Source organism: Castor canadensis, chromosome 14 (genome assembly GCF_047511655.1).
Source record: "Castor canadensis chromosome 14, mCasCan1.hap1v2, whole genome shotgun sequence".
In the NCBI taxonomy this organism is placed as follows: domain Eukaryota; kingdom Metazoa; phylum Chordata; class Mammalia; order Rodentia; family Castoridae; genus Castor; species Castor canadensis.
In genome coordinates this window covers 106,991,490-107,014,464 of record NC_133399.1, presented here as the reverse complement: position 1 = coordinate 107,014,464, position 22,975 = coordinate 106,991,490, and the positions used below count along the sequence as shown (strand labels likewise).

General features: G+C 37.5%; 1 protein-coding gene across 6 annotated transcripts in view; it reads left to right on the top strand.

Annotated features, from left to right (window-relative positions):
* Positions 1-22,975, top strand: part of Ints9 (integrator complex subunit 9) — a 100,531-nt gene that overhangs the window by 17,999 nt on the left and 59,557 nt on the right. For 5 of the 6 annotated variants that reach the window (XM_074055253.1, XM_020157955.2, XM_074055255.1 and 2 more), the window contains 4 exons: positions 8,124-8,251; positions 15,885-15,945; positions 18,667-18,729; positions 22,223-22,362. In XM_074055253.1, coding sequence (XP_073911354.1) covers positions 8,124-8,251; positions 15,885-15,945; positions 18,667-18,729; positions 22,223-22,362 — 392 coding nt within the window. The remainder of the gene's footprint in view (positions 1-8,123; positions 8,252-15,884; positions 15,946-18,666; positions 18,730-22,222; positions 22,363-22,975) is intronic. The other variant, XM_074055257.1, reaches the window with a different exon arrangement.

The following is a 22,975-nucleotide window of genomic DNA, read 5'->3' as shown; positions in this document are numbered from 1 at the left end:
TAATGTGAGTTCCTAAGTAGAATTACAGGTTCAAAGACTATATATGCAAAATCAAATTGTCATTCAATAATTACTCTTCAGAAGTGTTTTCATTTCACCCACAAAGTACAAATGGGAGTCCTTACTTACCCTACCATTATAATTAGTTTTTCAAAATTCTTTGGCAATGTATGGACTGAACATTTTGTTGAGTTTTGCACTTTTATTTCTTCTGAATTTCTATACATTTCTGTTACAGCTTTGCATGTGTTATTTTGTCCCTTTATATTCTTTCATGAATTATCTGTTAGTGTTCTTTGCCCATGTTTTTCTGTTGAGATCTATGTCTTTCTGCTCATTTAGTCTTTGTGTATTAAAGATGTCAATTTTTTGTCTTGGTTTTATAAATATTTTTCAGTGCATTTTTTTTTTGCCTTGTTTGAAGTAGTTTTGCCATATAAAAGTTCTTTGTATAAATAATCAAACCATTAATATTTTCTACCAGGACCATGACTTTAGGAATTTACTTTAAAAATCCTTTCTGCTCCAAGTTTATGTCAAATATTTCCTACAGCTTTAGAATTTCTTTGCTCCTATTCTGTAGCAAAGGTTTTAAAGGAAGTCACTTGGGCAAACTGAAGATCACAATCTAACTAGCTCCTCCAATATGTGTGGCTCTCACTGCTGCCTTTCCTAGAGAAGCAGAGTAGTAGTAAAGAAGCTGCTTCTGCAGTTCCCTCACAAGGTCTCCACCAAATGTTAGGAGATGAAAGCTCTTGACCCCTGTCATGTTACTGGTGTGACTGATAAGAAGTTTTTCAGTTGAAAAGCCTTTTCTAGACTCCAGAACATTGTCATTCATCTTGATTATTATCCCCTCATAAATGCATTTGAGTAACCCAGCATGAATTAAGTACCTAATAAGGGTTAGAAGTTTTTAGAAACTTTTTCTCTTAATCAAAACATGCAAATTCTTTGAATTTCTGACATCACTAAAGGGGGTGTTAGCTTTGCCTATCCAAATAGAAGCACCCTCACTCAAAGGCTGAAATGAGGCATACTGTTCTCCTTGTGTCTACATCAAAGGTCTGTTGAGTTAAGTAACCCTGTTATTCACTGTCTCCACACAAGTGTAATCAGAAATTCCCTAGTAACCATGATGTCTGTGCTCTTGATTATTTGGTTGATTTCAATGTCCAGATTTCTGTAGACCTTGAACCTGCGAACACTGTTACATTGGGAACCAAGCCTTAAACACATGACCATTTGGGGGACATTTCATATCCAAACCATAGTGCATATTTAGACTATGTTCCTGGCTTTCTGTTGAATTCATATTAGACTAATATGTCTCCCGTATTGATGTTGATCCTCTAGTCACTTAGAAGTTTTGTAATTTTGTTGACACTTCTTCTTTCCCTTCTCCCCGACTCCTCCTCCCCTCACCTCGTTTTTTGAGACAGGGTCTCACTACATAGCCCAGGCTGACCTGGAACTCATGCCTCAGCCCCCTGAGTGCTGGGATTACAGGCATGCACCACTGCACCTACTAACCATTTTTCTTCTTTCTTGCAGTTTGTCATTGTTGCACATTTTCAGCAATTCATATAGATTCCCTTTGATTTTTTTTGTTGTTGCTGATAGAAACCTGTAATAATGTCTAGTTATTCTAAAAATTAAAAAAAAAGTCTTGATGATAGGTTACACAAAAGACTGACAAGTTTTGGTTGACCCAGTGAATCAAAGGAATAATGAGAAACACTCTTGTGTTAAAGATTTAATCTAGTTAAATCTTACTTGTCAGTTGAGAAATGTGAGGCTCAAAGAACTTAGGGTTTCATTCAGGCTAGTAACACACTAGGCATAATGAAAGAAAGCCCTTCCTATGTACAATTTAATGTGTGCCAGTAAAAAATTTTAAAAAGGAAAAAATATACTATTCCTATAATACTGTTAGAGACAAAATTAGAACTAATGCTTTATGCCTAGGTAAGATGAGATAGTGAATACTGTGGAACATAGTCCAGCAAACTGACTCATTTCTTTAAGCCAAAAATAAATTTCCACTTTGGAAGACAGTTTAATAGTTTCTTATAATGTTCAATATATATTTACCATATAAACTAACAATCCCATTCTTAATTATTTACCCAAGGGAAATGAAATTGTATGCCCCTTCAAAAACTTGTATGGAAATGTTTGCAGCAACTTTATTCATCATCAGAAACTGGAAACAACCCAAATGTACATCATTTTGTGAATAGATAAGTGAATTGTCTTACATCCATACAGTGGAATACTTCTAAGCAATAAAAAAGGAATTTACTAATACATGCAGCAAGGATGAATCTCAGAAATACTATGCCGGTAGTGTATGAGAATACTAATTGCTCTGCATCCTTGCCAGCACTTACTAGTCATTTCAATTTTTACCCTTCTAATGAGAATATAGTGGTATCTTAATGTGGCTTTAACTTGTATTTCTCTAAGGATCATTGTTAATCTTTATTTCAGTTATCATCTAGTATGTCCTCTTCGGTGAGTGCCTATTCAAATATTAACTCACTTTTATTGTGTTGTTTATGCTCTTAGTAAGTTGTAAGAGGTTTATTTGTTTGTTCTGTATCCAGAAGTCTTGATAAACTGTCTTATTAGTTGGAATACTTTGTATTCAGAATGCCTTCTGATATCATGTGTGAACAATGACAATTTTGTTTCTAATCATTTTATCTTTTATTTTTCTTGTCTTATTGCATTTCAGAGCATTTCTGGTGTAGTGTTGAGTTTAATCAGTGACAGTGGATAGCCTTGTCTTTTTCTTAACTTTAAAGGAACTATTTCTGTGGCTTTAATATTTACCATGATATAGGGAACCCTTTCTCAGATTAAAGAAATATCCTTCTGTGTAGTTTGCTAAGAGTTCTCGCCTTAAATGGGTGTTGAATATTTTCAAATACATTTTCTGAACTATTAAGATTTGCTTTCTGCTATATTTATTTAGGTGTGAATTGTAGTAATAGATTTTCTAGTGTTGCATTAGAAAGCAAAATCATTAGATAATCAGTTCCCTAAAACTTGTTTTTATTTTGTTTTAATGTTATATTTGGTTCAAACAATTAAAGTTACTATTCCACTGCCAGGTAGAATAGCAAATGGGACCCTTTTCTGTTTGCAAATAAATTTCTGCGTGGGTATATGAGTAGTCAGATAAAGAACAGAGGAAAAAAAAGAAAAACAAACAATACTGGTGAAGTCTTTTATGCCTTACTTAATTAACACTCTTACCTATTAAAAAGAAAACTGTTCCTTTTTGACTCTGCAGTTCCCTGAAACAAAATTAAAAGGCTATTGGCATTAACCTTACCTAAAGGAAAAGGTTACCTTACAGATAATTAAAGGAAGTTTCAGCAGTTTGTAGTGAGAGAATTTTAACTATTTTTTTTAATGGAACGGGAAACGCAACAAACTAAAACTACTGCTTATAATGGATTGCAAATTAATTTAATAATTTAATCTACTTGGGCCTTTGCTTTACCAAGCTTCCTACTTAGAACTAGATTGTAAGCTCATCTACACCCTTATCAACTCAAGAGTAAGGCCATTCTGTCTGTATAGAATGGTATGTTTGTGTGCTGACTCCTGAGGTTGCTGTTCCAAATTCAAGTTCGGGCATGGTTTCTTACTGCTTTGGGACCATGTACAAGTTTCATAATCTTTGTGCTTGATTTCTTCATCTGTATAATAGAAAAATATTTCCTACTTGATAGCATTCTTAGGAGGATTACAGGAGTTAAATATAAGTTTCTTGCAGAGTGCCTGGCATCCAATAAATATCATATCATAACAGCTGCATATGCTGTCAGTACTTTAAACAGACTAGGGAAAAAGAGAAAGGATATGATGTTTTAGTTCATGGTTCTTTTTGCAAACACAGACTATTCCTCAAAACTGATTTATTAAATTCAATTTACTATGTGAGAAAATTTGGCAAATTTTAAGTTTCTTTGGGTGAAATTCACAGTATTTCATATTGCTTTCGAAGACTTGCGTGAGGTTATTATGATGATGGGGAGGTTAAGTTGGCTAGTTCTCATTTTGTGTGCAAAGCAGCTTTTTTAAGTGTTAGATTTGCTGAGTGTGGTTGAGGTACTTTCTATATAAGAATGATTATAGAATTTTTAAATCTGTTGAAATCACTATAAGAAAGGACTAAGGTAGAAAGGAGAAAAATAGGGGATGAACCAATTCAGGTTTATCTGTGTACATATATACAGGGAAATGTCACAATGAAACACCCTATATAGCTATCTTAAACAAACAAAAATGTCATTTTTTTCCCCAAAAAACAGAGAACAGGAAGGCAAAACATGTTCTGTCTGGGGGCATTGGTACCAGTGGGAGTGGGGGGAGGATATAAAAGGGTGTAGGAGGATGAATATGGTGGAATTAGTATGTACTCATGTTTGAAAATAGACCTGTTGAAACTATTCTAAGAATGAGGGAGGGGGTAAAGGAAAATGATAGAGGGGGTGAATTCAACTAGGATATATTGTAATAACTTTTGTAAATGTCACAATGTTCCCTAGTACAATAATAATAAAAAAAATAAAAATTTAGTAAGTAAAGTATTAGATTTGCTGAAACCTAAGGAATTATTTTGATATAATTGTTAATGATAAATATATTCAGAAACATGTATTTTAATACTAGTAACCAAAAACCTCCAAGGGTTGTATATTCCAGTGAAAGGATTATTAGATTTTCATTTGTTTTATCATGGGATCATTAAGGAATATTGTCCCTAGGATGTGGACCAGTGCTTTAAGAGTGTTGAAAGTCTGGTTTGTATGCTCATCTATGTAGTACAGATATTGAAACTAAGAAATCAACCTAAAAATTATCGAGATGATGACATTTTTGGGGGTAGCTGCCCTAGCCCCTTTTTCAGAGAATCCCCACAGATAAGCTCACTATCCAAAATTTTAAAACAACAGTAAGTAATGAAATCTATCATAAGTTAGAATTAGCAAACATAACAAGATTTCCAGGAACTTCAGATGATTGCATAATCAATGGAAAACACTAAAACTAGTATATTAAAGTGATTAAAGGGATATGTGAAGGGACCAAACTTCTAAAAAGAACAAGACACCATATTAAAAAAAAAAAAAGCAAGGAGAATATCTAGAATTGAAAGGCAGTCATTGCAAAGAAAATTATAAACCATGCATGGTGGTTCATGCCTGTCCCAGCTACTCTGGAGACTGAGGCAGGAGGATGAAAAGAAAGAAAGGAGGAGGGGGGAGAAATTTTCATTATCAATTTAATCCACAGGTCAAAGCAGATTTAATACTGCTAAAGAAAGAATTAGCAAAATATAAGATAAATCAGGAAAATTCTTAAAGTGCACTATATGGAACTAAAAATCAAAATATAAGAAGGTAATTTGGCTGGGTGGAGGAGGGCATAGGGAAGTAAAATGAGATGTTGCAACCTAGATTTAGTAGGCATTCCAGAGACAGAAACTACAAAGAGACCTGAGTCCTCTTGTTAGAAGTGTAAACCAAAAAGACTTATCTGATCTTAGAAGACCACAAATGTTTGTCACTAGTAAATGCCACTATAGAATGTAGCACCCCCCACCCCAAGACTTAGGTGACCTCTTCTGCCCCTTAATAATACTGTAAGTAGAGCAACTAAAAATGAGCACCTATCTTGTGCCAGCCACTGTGTCCATTCATTTAGTCCTCTACAAGGATAGCTTCTGTTACTCCATCTCACAAAAGAGTAAACTGAGTCCATGCAAGATCACACATTAATAATGAGTGTAACCAGGATTTGAGCCAAGCAGTCTCCCTCCAAACCCCTATAATTTCTCCAGACTACCTCTCAACACTAAAGCCATCTGTCACATAATTTACTTTTCCTTGGTTAGGACCATTTGATTACCTCTAGATAGCTAGTACTGAGATTATATCTGCAATCAGTGAGATTCTAAATGGTTTTGACTATTATCTATGAGCTGTGGAACAGGTCTTTTGATATATTACCTATGATGTTGTAAATAGGTACAGCCATTTTTGGAAGGCATTTTGGCAGCAGGTTTTAAGAGCCATAAAGTGCTCATATTTTTTGACCTAGTTAATGCTGCTTCTCGGAATCCTCCAAAGAAATAGTCCAATATGGAAAAAGCTTCAAACACTGAAGTGATCAGCACAGCCGTGTTTGTAATAGAGTACCAGGAGGCAACCCTGGGTGCTCAACAATAAGGGAATGACTGACTAAACCAATGGTGGGAGATTTACTTAGCCACTGAACGAGAAGTGTGATACAACCTAAAAAAGGAAAACACAGTGATGAGCTTTAAAAGCGGCACCCCAAATAATGTGTACACAAAGTTACATCTTTTACAAAAATGAAAGACAAGGAATACAAAAATAATTAAATTGGTTTAATTGTGTGTAAATTTTTCTTTCCTCTATTTTTCAAGATTTTTGTAATACAAACTTAGTTCTAGTTTTAAAGTTAAAATTACCTGTGACTTCTGTTTCTGTGGATTGGTCTTAAAGCCCTCACTGGGTGATAAGCTGTTTGGCAATCAGAGGCAGCATATTAGAGACAGAGAGCAGCATCAAAAGCAGCTAGGTGACCTTATTGGTCGTGTGACCCATGGACAGTCACTGTGTTTCTCAGTGGTGAGTAGTTCAGTGTGGAAGGTGAATGGGATCCTGGGAGTCAGGGGACCTGTGTGTCAGTAGCTCTTCTCAAACAAGATGTTCACATTGTAAAGCAAAGTTTCCTCATCTCTGCAGATAGGTCAATGAGAGCAGGGCCTGGCACCTTTAGTAGGTGCTCTGAAAATGTTTCTTCCATTAGTTTGAAGCCTGTATGAAGTATTCCTCTTCTTTTTTTCATCCTTTGATGACAGTAATAAGTGTCTGAAATCCTTTGAGCAGCAGCTTTTGTATGTTGTTTTTTTTCTTGTGTGCTTTTTTGTCTGTAATCAAGAATTAAAGGTGAAGATGTAAAAAGGAAGATTTTATCCAGATTTAGCAGTACAATATTTGCTTAATATTCGTGATGACCTAGGTTTAATCCTCAGCACCACCAGGCATAGTGACAGATGCCTGTAATCCCAGCACTTAGGAGGCTGAGGCAAGAGGATTTTGAGTTAGAGGCTAGCCTGAGCTATACAGCAAAACCAGCCTGAGCAGCTGGGCACCAGTGGCTCACACCTGTAATCCTAGCTACTTAGGAGGCTGAGATTGGGAAGATCGAGGTTTGAGGCCAGCAAGTATTTTGAGACCCCATCTCCAAAACTAACCAGAGCAATAAGGACTAGAAACATGGCTCAAGCAGTAGAGTGCCTGCTTTGCAAGCACTAAAGCCTAAGTTCAAACCCCAGTCCTCTTCCCCGCCCCCCCCCCCCCAATAAACCAGCCTGAGCTGCATAGTGAAACTCTGTCTCAAAAAACCAAAGGCAGCTGGGCGCTTGTGGCTCATGCCTACAATCCTAGCTACCCAGGAGAGCCAGATCACAAGGATCACATTTCAAAGCCATCTCAGGGCAAATACTTTGCAAGCCCTATCTCAAAAACACCCAGCACAAAAAGGACTGGTGGACTGCCTCCAGGGAGCCTGCCTAGCAAGCATGAGGCCATGAGTTCAAACCCAAGTATCACCAAAAAAAAAAAAGGAAAAGTCATTTGATTTATTTACAAGAGTTGAAAAACAAACCTAGAACACAGTTTGAGGATTCAGCTTAAGAGTTTTGCTGATTTTTCACAACTTTAGGCAATACTTACATGTAGATGGGATGGTGGGAATTTAGAAGTATCATGTCAAAGTGGAGTAGGGAACTAGAATATCCTTGAAAACCTGTATTTTAAACAACTGTGATATCCCCTACACTGCTTGCTTGAAAAATTTGGTATCCTACAAAAAGTCAGGTATGATCTTAGACTTTTGAGTGTTTTGCACTGCTAGGCAAATAGTGCCCAAGCCATAAAAAAAGAAGGACGTCGCCTAGAAAGCTGAGCAAACTTACATGCCATTCTTAAGAGACATATTATCAGTTTTACTGGGTTCACGTTACTTCACAGACTCCTGCAATTTATTATTGATAAAAGTAATTTTTTTTTCAGTATTGCCTCTCAGGGCACCCAACTTTACCATGCAATGTGCTCAAGTTCAAATCAACCACTATTATGTTGGACTGCGGACTGGACATGACTTCTACCCTCAATTTCCTTCCTTTGCCACTGGTTCAAAGGTATGTGCTGATGCATTCTGAGACAATAAACTTTAGTTAGCTGAAAAATGGTACACATTAGGATGAAGATTACCAGTACCTTGTTTGTTGTCCTGTAAGTTTGCTTTGTTCCTTAAAAATGTTCTTTATCAAAATAATTTCCTTTGGCTGTGTTAGTAGAACGTGTTCTATTGATTTATTGACTGACTTCTTTATTATAACTTCTTCTGGGCTTCTGTAAAATGTTCCTGCAATGGCTTAGTGCAGCTGAGGTCATGTATGTTTCATCTCTCTTGCTGATTTATATAAAAGCTAATAAATGGCCAACCAATGAGCCCAAGAATTGAATTTTAGGGACTTGACATCCAGAGTCTGACATTTCTTTTCAATAGGTTATCTGTGCATTGTTTTCATATTAGTCAGCTTTAGAATCAAGTATACTTACAGTACAAGAAAAAAAAATTATCCCATATATGAGAGAGGAGATGGAAAAGCCATCTACAGCAGATTTAAGAGCTTAAAAGCATAGCAAGTTGAGTAAATCATCTGATTTATCTTGGTCATTTCTGAAGACATCACTGAGTGTAGTGATTATTCACAATGATAACCCCATGAACCATGTAGAAAAATTATAATCAGCCATTGATTTTTCTGAGTTAAAGGATACAATAAGGTGGAATGGGGATAAGATCAGAGATAATTCCAGATGACATTTTATGCAACACTTGGAAAGAAATTTACCATCCATGATATTATCCAAAATGGGGGAAGGGGTAATTTATATGACTAACAGTTATTTCTTATTAGAATAACCTGATGTTTTTGTCTGTTTTCCCACAAACAGCAGATCATTCATTCATTTATTGCTAATTAAAAATCTGCCCTATGCTGGACCAAGGATGCTACCACGAGACTACTTTCTTGCCCTTTTAGAACTTACAGTCTATCAGGGGAGAAAAACATTGCACAGTTGAAGACTTAACTACACTTGTGTTAAGAACATAGCTATATACTTGGGATAATTACTTTCTTCTTTTGGTGAGACTGAGGTTTGAATGCAGGGCTGGGCTTCACGCTTGAGAAGCAGGCACTCTACCACTTGAGCCACACCTCCAGTCCATGATAATTACTTTTAAAAATAAAATATAAGATACTGTGATGGTTTCCAAAGATGACCCAACCTACTCTGTGAAATCTTGAATTTCCTAGGTGGCCAAAACCAGAATTGGTCAGACAATCCCAAGCTGCATTTTTCCCCTTCCTGTTTGTGACTGGGATTTAAACACAGGACTAGACACTTGCAAAGCAGGCCCTCTACCACTTGAACCACACCTCCAGTCCATTTTGGTCTGGTTATTTTAGAGATGGGGCCTCATGAACTACTTGTCTAGGCTGGCCTCTAACCTCGATCCTCCTGATCTCAACCTCTACATAGCTAGGACTTTGGATTACAAGCATGAGCCACTGGTGCCCATTTTCTTGTTCATTCTTCACATAGTTTAATTCAGCATTTACTTCTGCCTTCTCTTCACTTGCCATTCTTTTACTCTCAGAGGGGAGGTGTGCTGTTCTAGTAGGATGGCTGACAATCTATGTAGTTCCTTTAAAAAGTGTCTCCTTTCACTCAGGCCTGAAACTTTAGAAACACGCTTGCTTAAAATAGTCTCCCCCGTCCTTCCCTACTTCCCTCATCCTGCTTTATTTCTTTCTGTAGTTCTTACAATTAAATTATATATACATAGTTAGTTACTGTCTTTCTTCTTCAGTAAATGTTTCGCAAGGACAGGGATTTTGTCTGTTCTCCACTGTATCCCAGAGCCTAGAACAGTTCCTGGCATGAAGTAGCTACTTAGTAACTGAGATATGAATAAATTACTTTATTCTGTCTGGATCCCCTCCCACCTCACCTTCTCAGAGTCTTTTCACTGTTACAATCACTCAATTCATTAGTATATTTGACTAATTTAGGCAATTAGTATAATTAATTAGTTGGATATTTATACTATTAATTTGTCTATTTAAATTGTTGTTATAGCTTTCCTTTATTTTGGACCTTTTCCTCTTAATTCAGTCCTTTCCATTTAATTATGGCCAGTCACATCTAACCTAAAATTTTTTTCAAAAATTTTTAACCTTCTCAACTTCACTTTCCTCTTTAACAGTCCCAACCCCTGTCCAATCTTTACCCACTCCACTCTACTGGAACAGCTTTCTCTAAGGTTACAGGTGATACTCAGAACCTTTGGCTTCCATTGTAACTCATCCCTGGTTCTCCTCTCTCCTATGACTCTTCCTTTTCTGCATATTTTGGAGACTTGTCTTCCTCTAACCTGCCGTTAGTGTTGGAATTCCACAGTGTTCAGTGCCTGGCCATGATAGTTGCCACCAAGGGAATTTAATTAGTGCGCAAGGCCTCAGTAGCTATCCAAACAATAACTCACAAATGTGTATCTTTCATTGATCTCTTCCAGTTCGACATTCATGTGTTCCAAGCCTACTCAGTTTCTCTCCTTGAATGTGCTTTTGACATCACCTCAAAAGTCAGCACGCCCATTCAAAATGAATTCATGATCATACCTGGTCCAAAAAAGCAAAACATATCCTACCAGACCTGCTTTTCTCCCAAGTTCTCTATCTCAGTGATTATGTGGTTATGAAAGCCAGAAACTGGGAGTTAACTTATATACATCCTTTTTCCTCACTCCCGCATATCTAATCTTTCACTAAGCCTTGTCATTTTTACCTCCTAAATAGTTTTAGAGTCCAGCCATTTCTCTCCAATGCTCCTGTGGTCATAATCATCTTTTATAGGTGCTACTAAAGCCTCTTAACCAGTTTCTGATCTTGCCTGTCTAAATTTAGAGTCATATTTTGATATAACTTTTTATTTGGAAATCTTAACATTTACCAGAGGTTTACAAGAATAGTACAAACAATTTCTAATTCCCCTTACTAGTTGCTGGCATTCTAACCCCCTTACACATGAGTGCATTTCCTTAGAGCAAGAGCTTTCACTTACATAACTGTGGTGCTGTAAATTGGGAAATTTACATTGGTACTATACCAGTATCTAATCTGTGTACCTTTCTTATATTTCTCCAGTTTTACCAACTCAGATTTCACTGTAAAGCCCACTGTAGCAAAAAAGGAAAAAGAGAATTTCTGATGCAAGATCCCATCCAGACCACACACTGCATTTAGTTGTCATGTTTTTAGTCACCTTTAACTTGAAGAGTTTCACAGTCTGCTTGTTATGACCTGAGACTTTTAGGAATACAGGCTAATTATTTTGCATAATGTCTTAATTTTTTTTTTTTTGCATAATGTCTGATGTTTCCTCATGGAAACCTGGAATTACTGTTTTTTGGTAGGAGTACTGTACCCACTATGGACTTTATTATCAGAAGGCACAAGTCTCCATTTTCCCCAGACTTGTATCCTTTAATACAAATCTAACCTTGTCTCTCACTTGTTTAAAACCTCTAGGTGATTTTTCATTACTCTTAGGATAGAAACCAGATTCCTCTTGATTTGACTTATGCCTTCCTCTCCAGAGGCATCTTCTTTTTACTCTACCTCTTGCCCTTTGTTTCCTTTCAAAATTTCAATGAAATCTTATCTCAAGGTACCTCAGAGCCACTACTTTGTCCCTTCAGCCTGGAAGGCTCTTCTTTCCCTCTCCCATTCCAGCTTCCCTCAGCCAGTGTAGCAGAAGGTCTTCTTTCAGATCATCTAAGAGGACAATTTCTATGCTGGAAGGACATTGAGATGACATTCTAGTTGAATGGGGGACTGGGAGAGAGTGTATGGGACTCTTCGTAAAGTTTCATTTGCATAACCTTTCATATAAAGTATCTCTGCCAAAGTCTGGTGAAAATGCCAGGAGGAAGTTAGTGGGCCTGATAGCTGTCTTCTTTTTCTGTGCTCTCCATTTCTTGCCCCTTGACCAATTTTCCCCCAGACCCTGCTTTAATATCCCCAGGGAAGTCTTTTGATTCTATCTAGATTGGCCCCTCCTTAGGCCACTTCTGTGGTACTTGGTACTCCTGTAGTGCTACATCATCCTGAGCAACTTGTTCTCTGCTTATTTGTGGAAGCGCTTGATTCATCTGTCTTGTCCACTCTCCAGAGTATGAGGGTGCTTTGCTCAGAGTCATAAGACCAGCACCTAGCTGAGTGCTTGGAAGATGCCTGAGTAAGTGAACCCCTCAGTCTCCTACAACACTACACCAACTGATGAGGCATTTCCCTATTTTCTTTTTCTGGAAAGACCTTCATCTTCACCTCATAATTCCTGTTCCCTATTCTGCAGTCGCACTACAAACTCAAAAAATGCTTTTTTGTGTGAACCTGGAGCGCCTTCTGTTTACTGTATCCACCTGTGATTGCTGTGTACTTTCTCCTTGTATTAGACCACAAACTCCTAAGACACAGATTGCTTTACTGTCATCACAGCACTTTGCTCAGAATAATACATATATTTGAATTAATAAATGTATCAAGACATTTTGTTATTTTCTAATTATAAATGTAATATATTTCAGACTAGGAAATCATAAAAATGAAAAGTATAAAGAAAAAAAACACATACCATGTTCAACCTATGTTTTGAAATTTTTCTAGGCAAGTAGATTACTTTATAGTGCCTTAGGTTATTTATTTCTTTATGGGAGTAATTTATGTGTATTTCTAATAACCAATTGCTAGAAAAATAGATCATGTATACATGTTGTTTTCTTGACTAAGAAAAATTTTAATGGTATCCTTTTTCTCTAAGATACAATTGTATAATAGTGAATATAAAAATGTGTTCATCTGGAATCCTAATTTTCCTGCTATCTTCACCCCTTATATTTTATTAAAGTAGTTTTCTGTGGAGAGATCTCTGTGCCCTTGTTTACAAGTTTTACACAGTCTCTAAACTTTATAATTATCAGGAGCAAAGTAGTAAGTCCTTTCCCTTTTGGTAGTTTAAAATTTACTGCTTGGCAGTCGTGGCTCACACATGTAACTCGAGATACTCATGAGGCAGAGATCAGGAGGATCAAGGTTTGAAGCCAGCCCAGGCAAATAGTTCACAAGACCCTGTCTCGAAAATGCCCATCACAAGAAAAGGCTGGTAGAGTGGCTCAAGGTGTAGGCCCTGAGTTCAAGCCCCAATACTGCAAAAAAAAAAAAAAAAAATTACTGACTCATTGTGGTTTATTCCTCAACTCATTGGAACACAATAACCAGTTATAGTCAGTAGCTTCCCTTTACCATTTGGTGGTCCTTTGGCACTACAGGTTAAGTGTTCCTAATCTGAAATGCTCTGAAATTTGCAGACATTATTCTTGAAAACTTTCAGGTTTTGGGGAGAGGTTTTTTTTTTTTTTTTTTTTTTTTGTCTTTTCTTTTTTTGGTGCTGGGATCGAACCCAGGGCCTCAGGCATGCTAGGCAAGCGCTGTACCACCGAGCTACATCCCAGCCCCAACTTTCAGGTTTTGGAATATTTGCAGTTTCAGATTTTTGGGTTAAGGATGCTTGACCAGTAAAATCTGTGCAAATATTCCAAAATCCAAACATTCTGAAATCTGAAAGGCTTCTGGTCCCAAGCATTTCAGATTAGGCATGCTCCATCTGCATGGTTGTAATGTGGTAGGTTGTACTTTCTGTAGAGCACTCAGTCCCTTCTACTAGCAATGTTCCAAAACTCAAATAACTAAGAGTTTAGTAGAAGGCTTTGATGTAATGAAGACTGTTTGTAAAGAGTTCAAACTACAATCTCTGAAAAAATTATTTGCATCAGTCATCTGATTTGTATGTATCCAGTAGGGAACAGAATGCATGTTCTCTTTGTAAGAAGAGGTGGATATTTACAGCCTTGTTTTTGAGAGCTAGCATGCATGAAATGAGAATAGTGTCCACATTGTCTCATTGTTACACTTTTATTAGAATACCTGCTTTTTTAAATCTGATCTGATAGTAAATATATTTTTAGGAAGTATGACATTGATATGACTCTTAAATGAGATGGGAATTAAAACAGCTAATGATAATAGAATATTTTTCTGAGCAGTTAGAACAGAAAACTCTGAGTTTAAAAGAAGAAGAAAAAGAAGAAATATTTATTAGGTAAATTTGATTCTAACAGTAGTGATTTTTCATTCTCAAGAATGAAATCCTAAATTCTTGCTTTTGATTAACAAAGACAAATTGTGAGCAGTTAATGAATCTAGATGCTGGTTTGTTGGTTGGTTGGTTGGTTCGTTTTTACTGGGGTTTTTAACTTAGGGCCTCACGATTGCTAGGCAGATCCTCTACCTTTAGCCCAAGTTAATAAATCTAGATAAAGGGTATCTGTGAGTTGATTGTCCTTCCTTATATTTTTTTACCTTTTCTGTAAATTTACAGTTAGTGTCAAAATTGAAAATTACTCCCAGCTAGCAGTATGGCTCAATAACAGAGTGCTTGAGTAGCATGCATGAGGCCTGGATTCGATACCCAACACCACCAAAAATACCAAGTTATCCCCCAAAATCTCACTTTTTTCTGAAATTAGATGCACATCTATTTTATTCAGATTTTTAATCTTTCCTAGATTATAAATGTTTATATATGTTTCTATTTAATTATAAAGTCAAAATCTGACAAGATTATTTTGAAAAGAATAAAGGGTTAAATAGAACTTGGTTTCTGATATAGAATCTTGTAGTCTCATACCCTTATTTTGTCCTTAAGTTTTACTTCAGAGACATTAGTTTTGAAGTGAAGAGCTGAAATCATTTTGCCATCCTACTTGTACTCTTGCTGTGTCTTCTTTTTACACATCTCTTTGGTCATTATGTTTTTTTATTTTACCAATATATTGGGGTTTTTCCTGAATTACTGACATTTTTCAGCTTATAATTCTTCTGATCAACCAGTATATGCAGCTAAGTCTTGAGATTGCTAAAAGTAAGCAGTTTTTTAATTCAGTCTTCTTAATGTATATACATGAAATTAGTTTCACCAGCTATTCACCTGGATAGGGTGTCATTTTGTAACACTTGAGAAAACTAGCTCCATTTTCCATATAATCAGAAACTCAAGCCACAGGTGACAAGTGTCTAATCCACTTGTCAGCATCCAATCCAGACAGCCATAGCAGAGTACCTAACCTAGGTCTGCTTTCTCTCCTACAAAATCATGCTACCCATTCTGCCTCCACTCCACTCAGGATTGTTGTTGAACATATACAAGGCAAAGTTGAGGCAGTGATTGGAAGACCATAAAATTTTCTAATGTCTTATTTGCCTTTTTTCTGTATTGTTTAGTGCTAAACTATTTGACCTAATATTGTTTTGCTACATAATTATTTGTTTGGAAGCAGTTATTTGTTTTGAAACAAGGTCTTGCTTTATATACAGCCCAGGCCTGCCTGGAACTCACCAATCCTCCTGCCTCTGCCTTCCAAGTGCTAGGATTATAATCCTGTACCACCATGCCCAACTCTGCCACATAATTCTTAAACTTCATGCTACGTGGTTATGTTTCATCTTTTTTATTGCTATTTTAGGTGAGTATTCCTGCCAGTAATTTCAAAATGTTTTTAACTTTATGGAGACTGTATAGTCATCATGAAGTCACTGACAATTATAATCTATTTATGATAATTTAATTTTTGTTTTACAGTCCCAGGCTGTCCAATCTTCCTGGCTGGTCTCTAAAGGATGGAAATGCTTTCTTGGACAAGGTAATGTCCAAGACAAAAAACTGAAGCTTACTTATACCCAGTGGAAAGCCATCTTGGCCTGCTAGGTGCTAGTCTGATGACTCATGGCTCATTTTAATTTTTCATGTGATTCTCCCCCAAAAAACCCAAGATCCATACTAGAATCTTTAATAGTTGGTAATTACTCTTTTTAAGCACCATAAGGAGAATATCAGTGTTAACTTCAGACCAAATTAGTGCATGTATGAAAATCTTAAGTACTTCTGCTGCAAACACTGTTTATCACCTCAGAAAGAAAACTATTATTTCTAGAATTGCAATTAGAGGTTCAAAGATGATACACATTAAAGGTTTCAGTCACCTTATTAAATGAGATACCAAAGCTAAAAAATATTAACACTGTATATAGTCAGACCTTTACTAAAATCCCAAGTCAGAGATCTAGGAAGATTAAAAGCTATAAGGCTTCTCCAAGCCACTTCTTGGTCCTCTAAATCATTCTTCCTCTCCTAAATTTCACAATTGAAAAACTGAGTGAGTTTAAAAGATCTTTAGCATGATTCATCTGAGTAAGACATTTCCTTCTTGTAAAAGATATTGTTAAATAAAGAAATGCTTTTTTTTTTTCAGAATTAATTCCTGTAACTGCACCCCAAGCACAAGTGCAAGCCAAATGCATAATTTGAAACCAAAGTTCCCTCATAGCTGACTGTAAAATTATGTGACATTCAGAAACCTGTGTACCTGATTTCAGCCTGAGTCTCCTGCTGGCTATAAATCATTGTTCCCTGAGAAAGGCTCAGAAGCATCCCATTACCAGTGCATTGTGAGCGAAATGACTTGCATGTGTATGTGAGAATATCTCATTAGAAGGTAGTGGTGAATAAAACACAGTGACATTGGAAGTGTTTGGAATGGCAAATATGCTTCTGCAGGCCAGGAAGGATGAGCGCCTTAGAGGAGACTTTATCATATGACATATCCTCGTGCCTAGCATTATGGGGAGGAAGTTAGATAGCCAAAATTTCCCGTGATTTGTCTTTAATCATTTTTAACCTCCCTCCTAAGGAAGTTGAAAGTTTTCCCCCATTAAACATAATTGTTCATTTGTTTTTAGCTGGCAGGTGCATTGTAATTAGAACTGTTTTCAGTCTCTTTTTGGCCCCACCTATCACTACTAGTTAAATAGGATCCATATGACTTTGTATGGTGCTCTTAGGAAGAATCAGAGTGTATAGTGAAAATATTCTCTCAAGGCTCTGTAACGTTTCACAGAACAATAATGTAGTTAGTGCTCCATTTTCAGGCAAAGATTGAGAGTAAAATTCAGACTGTGATATCAGAAATTTAGATATATATATATGTGAATATATAGAAATAACATGTTCAGTGTCTAATGAAAACATGATAAAAACCGTAACAATATTTTTCCCTTTGTAAAAGGAGTAGAGGATGCTGTGAACCAAATTCTGACTCTGTCAGATAACTTGATAAAAATTCCACCACAGACTTACTTCAAGTGCTACGGCAGGAAGAAAACAACTCTTGTGACCTCTGGATGCATTCATAGCAGAGCCTACAGGGATCCACCCATGTCTCTCAGGCCTTTCCCTTTTAGTGTGCTCTGGCATAATTCCAGCTTCCCATATCTGTGGAGCTTTGCCTATGAGTTGTTTTTGGTTTTTTGGTTTTTTTTCCTAAAGCTGCATATCATGCAGGAATTGGTAAATAAATATTCCAGACCTCAACAGGAGAACTCTGAGGTGTATGTTTTATACCATTTCTCAGAGTTTCCCCATAGAAATGCCACTTGTTCAAAGTGGGAAATGGCTCAATAACATATCACTTCCCTTGTTTACATGGGAAGTACTGGAAAAATTGCACTTTGCATAAAAACTACTTGCTCTCAGACCCTTTATTTAGGGTCAACGTTTGGGAGAATACAAACTATGATAGGCATATTAATATAAGTCACATGGTGGAAAGTTATACTATATTGCATTCTTTATATGTATACTGCTTTCTTTTTAAGAAATACATTTGGTTTATAATCGCAAATGAAGTATATGTTCTTCAAAGACAAACATTACATTCATGATGCTAGTGATGGATGTTTAAGCACTATTCCTTACCATGTAGCTGAGGTTGGTCTTGAACTCATGGTCCTCTTGCCTCAGCCTCCCAAGTGCTAGAATTACAGGTGTGCGCCACCACACCTGGTTTGATCCTTCCACCTTACTTGCCCATTTTCCCTTAAACATTGCTTGGTAGAATGAGGAAGGCCCTTAAGTAATTTGTCTAGGGCCATGACTCCTAACTGATGGTATAGAAGAATTACTGGAGGTGCTTTTTATAAATATAGGTTCCATGATCTCATCTCCAGTTTCTGAATCCATAGATAGTACCCAGAACTCTGATTAATCAGTGTCTCCAGATAACTTTGATGATTCCCATATGGTCTTCATAACTATTGCTTGGAAACCATTGGACCATAGGTTGTATAAACATCGTGTGTCCTTGCCTGGCTTCTTGAAGAGGCATCAAGAAATGTGCATTCCAATCCCAAGACTACCAACAAGCAACATCTTAACCCTTAATAAGGCTCTTGGCCATCCTGAACCCAGAGACAAGTTAGCCTAAATAACCTCCCACCCTCTAAGTCTGGCTTAGAGATTATATTTCTTTGGTACTCTATCTACTGGGTATCTCGTCCTAGTAATTTCTCTTCTTCATCTCTTCTAGGAGCTAAAGGAGTGCTCAGGTCATGTATTTGTGGATTCTGTGCCTGAATTCTGCTTACCGGAGGTAAGATGAAAGTGAATCTTGTTGTAGAAACAAAGCATATCATGTAATCTGTCACAGTGAAATCAAGAAAGAATTTTAAAGGGCTTAGCTTCCTGTTTTCAAATTGAAGTGAATCTGTTATTCCTGGTACATTGTTATACAGCTAAAATATTACTTAGGAGCCTTTTCTAATTCATGTAAATCATTCTCTTCTTCCTATTTCTAGCTCTTTCCATAATCCTCACTAATACTTTTAGGGCATAGTTTTGAGCAAAATATGGAAATAACTCAAAGCCTTTCAGTTTTATAATTGTGATGTCTTTGTGCTTAGATTAGCCATGCTTTTTCTAGTCTTGCTTACAGTGGGTCATTGAGGATTGCCATTACTTATCCAGTGCCAGCAAACTAAAAATTCTTGCTGACTTGAAATATATTGAGTATTGCTTGAAAATTGTGGATTCCAAACACAGTCATAAATATTATCACAGTGAGACTTGTTAGGGTTTGGGACCAGTTTTATCCTTCAGTTTCCATTCATTTAAAAGGCAGCTAATGTCAGCTGACAGGCTTAATCCCCAGAATGGCTTACATGGGTTTCTCAGCAGACAAGAAGTATAAGGAACCCTATGGCTTTGCCAGTTTGTTTTTTTAAATCTTTTGGTAGTACTTAGGTTTGAACTCAGGGCCTTGCACTCATTAGGTAGGCACTCTACTACTTGAGCCACACATTTGGTTATTTTGGAACTAGGGTCTCACTTTTTGCCTGGGCTGGCCTCAAACCGCAGTTCTCCCTATCTCCTCCCAAGTAGCTAGGATTACAGGCTTGAGCCACCAGCACCTGGCTGTTTGTCAGAGATACTGAGATATTGATGAGGAGATACCATCCTCCTCTTTCCATCTGCGCAGTAGATCTCACCGTGCCTGCCTGTCAAAACAGACCAAAGAGAGAAGACAATTTGGAAGGCAACTCCTTTGTTTGTGTCCTTTTTTTGTCCTCTTACTCCTGTATTCCTGTGCTTCATTCAATACCCTATAGATAAACTTTTTTCTCTCTCTTTGAATATGTGCTCTTTAGGGGTACCAAAGTGAAAGAAAAACAGAAGACATAGTAACTGAAGGAGGCAAACAAGGGAGGAAGTTTGAGGTATGGTAGTGAAAGTAGAGGTGTGGGTAGAGAGTCATCAAGAATCCTGAGCCCTGCCTCATTGCTATTGTTTTCTTGTCTCCACATTTGTCACTTAGGAATAGGTGGGGTAGTTAGCCCACCTGATCCCAGGTGCTGCATTTATTTCCAGCATACTACAGGTGACACTGACTTGCGTGAATTGGTTCTCTGAGAACTTTCTTGATCCATACTCAACTTTCTTTTTTTTTGGTGGTAATAGGGGTTGAACTTAAGGGCCTCGTGCTTGCAAGGCAGGCATACTACCACTTGAGTTGCTCTACCAACCCTTTTTGCTTTTGTGTTGGTTATTTTTGAGATAGACTCTCACTTTATGTCTGGGCAGGCCTGAACCATAATCCTCCTATTTGTACTTCCTGTGTAACTAGGATGGCAGGCGTGTACCACCATAACCAGTCATTTGTTGAGATGGGATCTTGAGAACTACCCATTCCCCTCCACTGGCCTCAAACTGTGATCCTCCCAATCTCCACCTCCAGAATAGCTAGGATTATAAGCTTGAGCCATTGCATCCAGCTTCTAAATTAGACAATTGCCATTTCGCAGCTCACCTTTGGTCTAACTAATGCATTACTGATAAATGTAGAGTTCTAAAGCCACATAAGGTTTTTTAAACAAGACTGTAGGACTGAGGATGTGGCTCAGTGGTAGAATGCTTGCTTACTATGCACAAGGCCTTTCAATCTCCAGCACAGAAAGGAAACAAAAAACTTCTTAAGCAAGATTATATGACACAGTGATAATGTGTTTTAAGATAGAGTCAGGCTATCATAGGACTGGAAGAAGACAGGAGTGTGGTAAAAGCCTGAGAGGCACTGACCACAGTCCAGTCTTTATTGGCTCTCAGGTAAACTCAGCAGACACAACCTAATCCTCGCAAAATTTATCTAGTGCAGTTATCTTAAATGTCTTCCAAATATTTAAATATCCTCCAAAGTCTACACCATAGGCTGTGTATGTGGTCTACTGTAATTCAGTAAGTAAACAGTAAATTATGATTGGCCCAGTTCATGTGTGGAGGACCCCAAATGTTTTTATATAACAGTGCTGAAATTAAAATAATTTTTATTTGATTCCACTAAGTGAAAGTATTTAAGTAAATATATGAGTTTATCAATGTGGTTTGAATATTAAATTTATTTTTGGGGGAAGATGTTTATGTAAGCATCTTTGTTACTGTTTCTCTGTGGAGAGGCTATCAACCCATTCTCCCACCTGAACTACTCTGTGACTTGGCTGTCCATGTCCTCAGTACACCATATGGTTCCCCCAGGCAAACTCCCATGAAGGCAGTAGAGAGTGGTGTGATGATGTCTCTGAGCCATTGCATCTCTTTCTGCACCCACCATGCTCCTTGTAGAGCTAAAGCCCTTCTGTGCAAGCAGACTGAGTCCTGTTACATACTGTCTACCACAGGTGGGAGGGGGTAGAGGAGTCACCAGACTCTGAGGTGCCACTGTACAGAGTGCTGTCACAAGAAAGATACGGTGAAGACTTTGCGAGTTCTGAGGGGCAAGTGGTACTTCATTCAGGTACCTCAGGGAGGCCTGGTGGAAGAAAATAGTAAACCCTTAACAAACAAGTAGGACTTAAATTTATGGGAGAAATTTTCCTTCTACTAATGGGAGTTTTCTTAAAATTTACCAAGCTTGTATGGCATTTTCCCTCACCTGCTAATCTAATCTGTCTCTTGTTGCACATGATATTTAGTCCACATAATGGAGTAAAAGGATTTGGGGTAAAGATTAGGACAGAATATGAGACTTTCATGACTACCACTACTTCATATATATTTACATAAGTATATATACGGGTGTGGGTGTGTGTGTGTGTGTATGGGTATGTGTGTGTGAAAAATTGCCTCTAATATCAAAGATGAGTGCCTCCACATTTGGCTGTTGACTTTAAAGTGCCGGTTTCTGTGTGCTGTTTTGGTTGTTTGCCATTAATCTGTAGCAGGGTGCACTGCGCCATTCCAGCTTATGTTACATACTTTCTGCCTCGACTACCCAGTTTCACTTTCCAGGCAGCTGCTGCTCTGGTGTCCTGTTGTCATTTATCCTCATATGTTTAACCCAGAAGAACTCTGTTCTAGTGAAATCACAGTGCTCCTGGTGGACTGTATTCTCATTGTTAACCTTCCCATCCTGCTATTTGATGTCAATATTAGGAAACATCCTACAATGAGAAAATGGAAGTGTCGCAGAAAAGGCCTCATTATTTTGAAGTACAAAAATGACTTCTTTGCATTCTGACAGCATCATTTTTAGTCACATCATGTTGATCTATGTGCCCTGCACAGATACGTATCATCCCTCGCTTTCTTTTCAGACCGAGCTAATAGACCTGTCTACGGTAGATGTGATTCTCATCTCAAACTATCACTGCATGATGGCACTGCCCTACATCACTGAGCACACAGGATTTACAGGCACAGTGTATGCCACAGAGCCCACCGTTCAGATTGGCAGGTGAGGACATGAGTCTTACCCCATTGTGATGTGGTCGCAGAGGCCCTTTAGTGGTGACTATTTAGTAGAATATGATGCTAGAAGCATTTGAGTACCTAACCCAAAGAATAAGCAGAAGCAGACAACTCTCTAAATAAAGGAATGTTCTTTGGAAATGCCTAGAGACAAAACTGCAACTAGTCTTGTTAGTCTTTTTGTTTTAAACAGAAACTGAAAGGAGTTCACCAAAACAGCTCCCTCTGCAGATGATACTAATTAGAGGCGGAAGATGCCACAAACTTGCAAGGCAAAGCATTTCAGAGTTAAGGAACTTGGCATATTTAAATAAAGAAAAAGAAGTAGTTTTATTACCTTGGTTTCAAAATATTCCCCTTTTTATAATTTACAGCAGACTATAAATAGAGACAGCTTGTAGAAAGTAGGGGAGATAAGTAATTAGACAGTTAAGCTGTCTCTGCTAGTGACAGAGCGAAGCATTGCACTCTAAGGAATAAGACTGCACAGTCTTCCTTTGACTCTGGGAAGGTTCTGCTATCCCTTTCTCTGCCCTGACCAGGCATTTGCTGTATGGATGATTGCTGCAAGGAACCATTGCACCATTTATTGAGAAAAA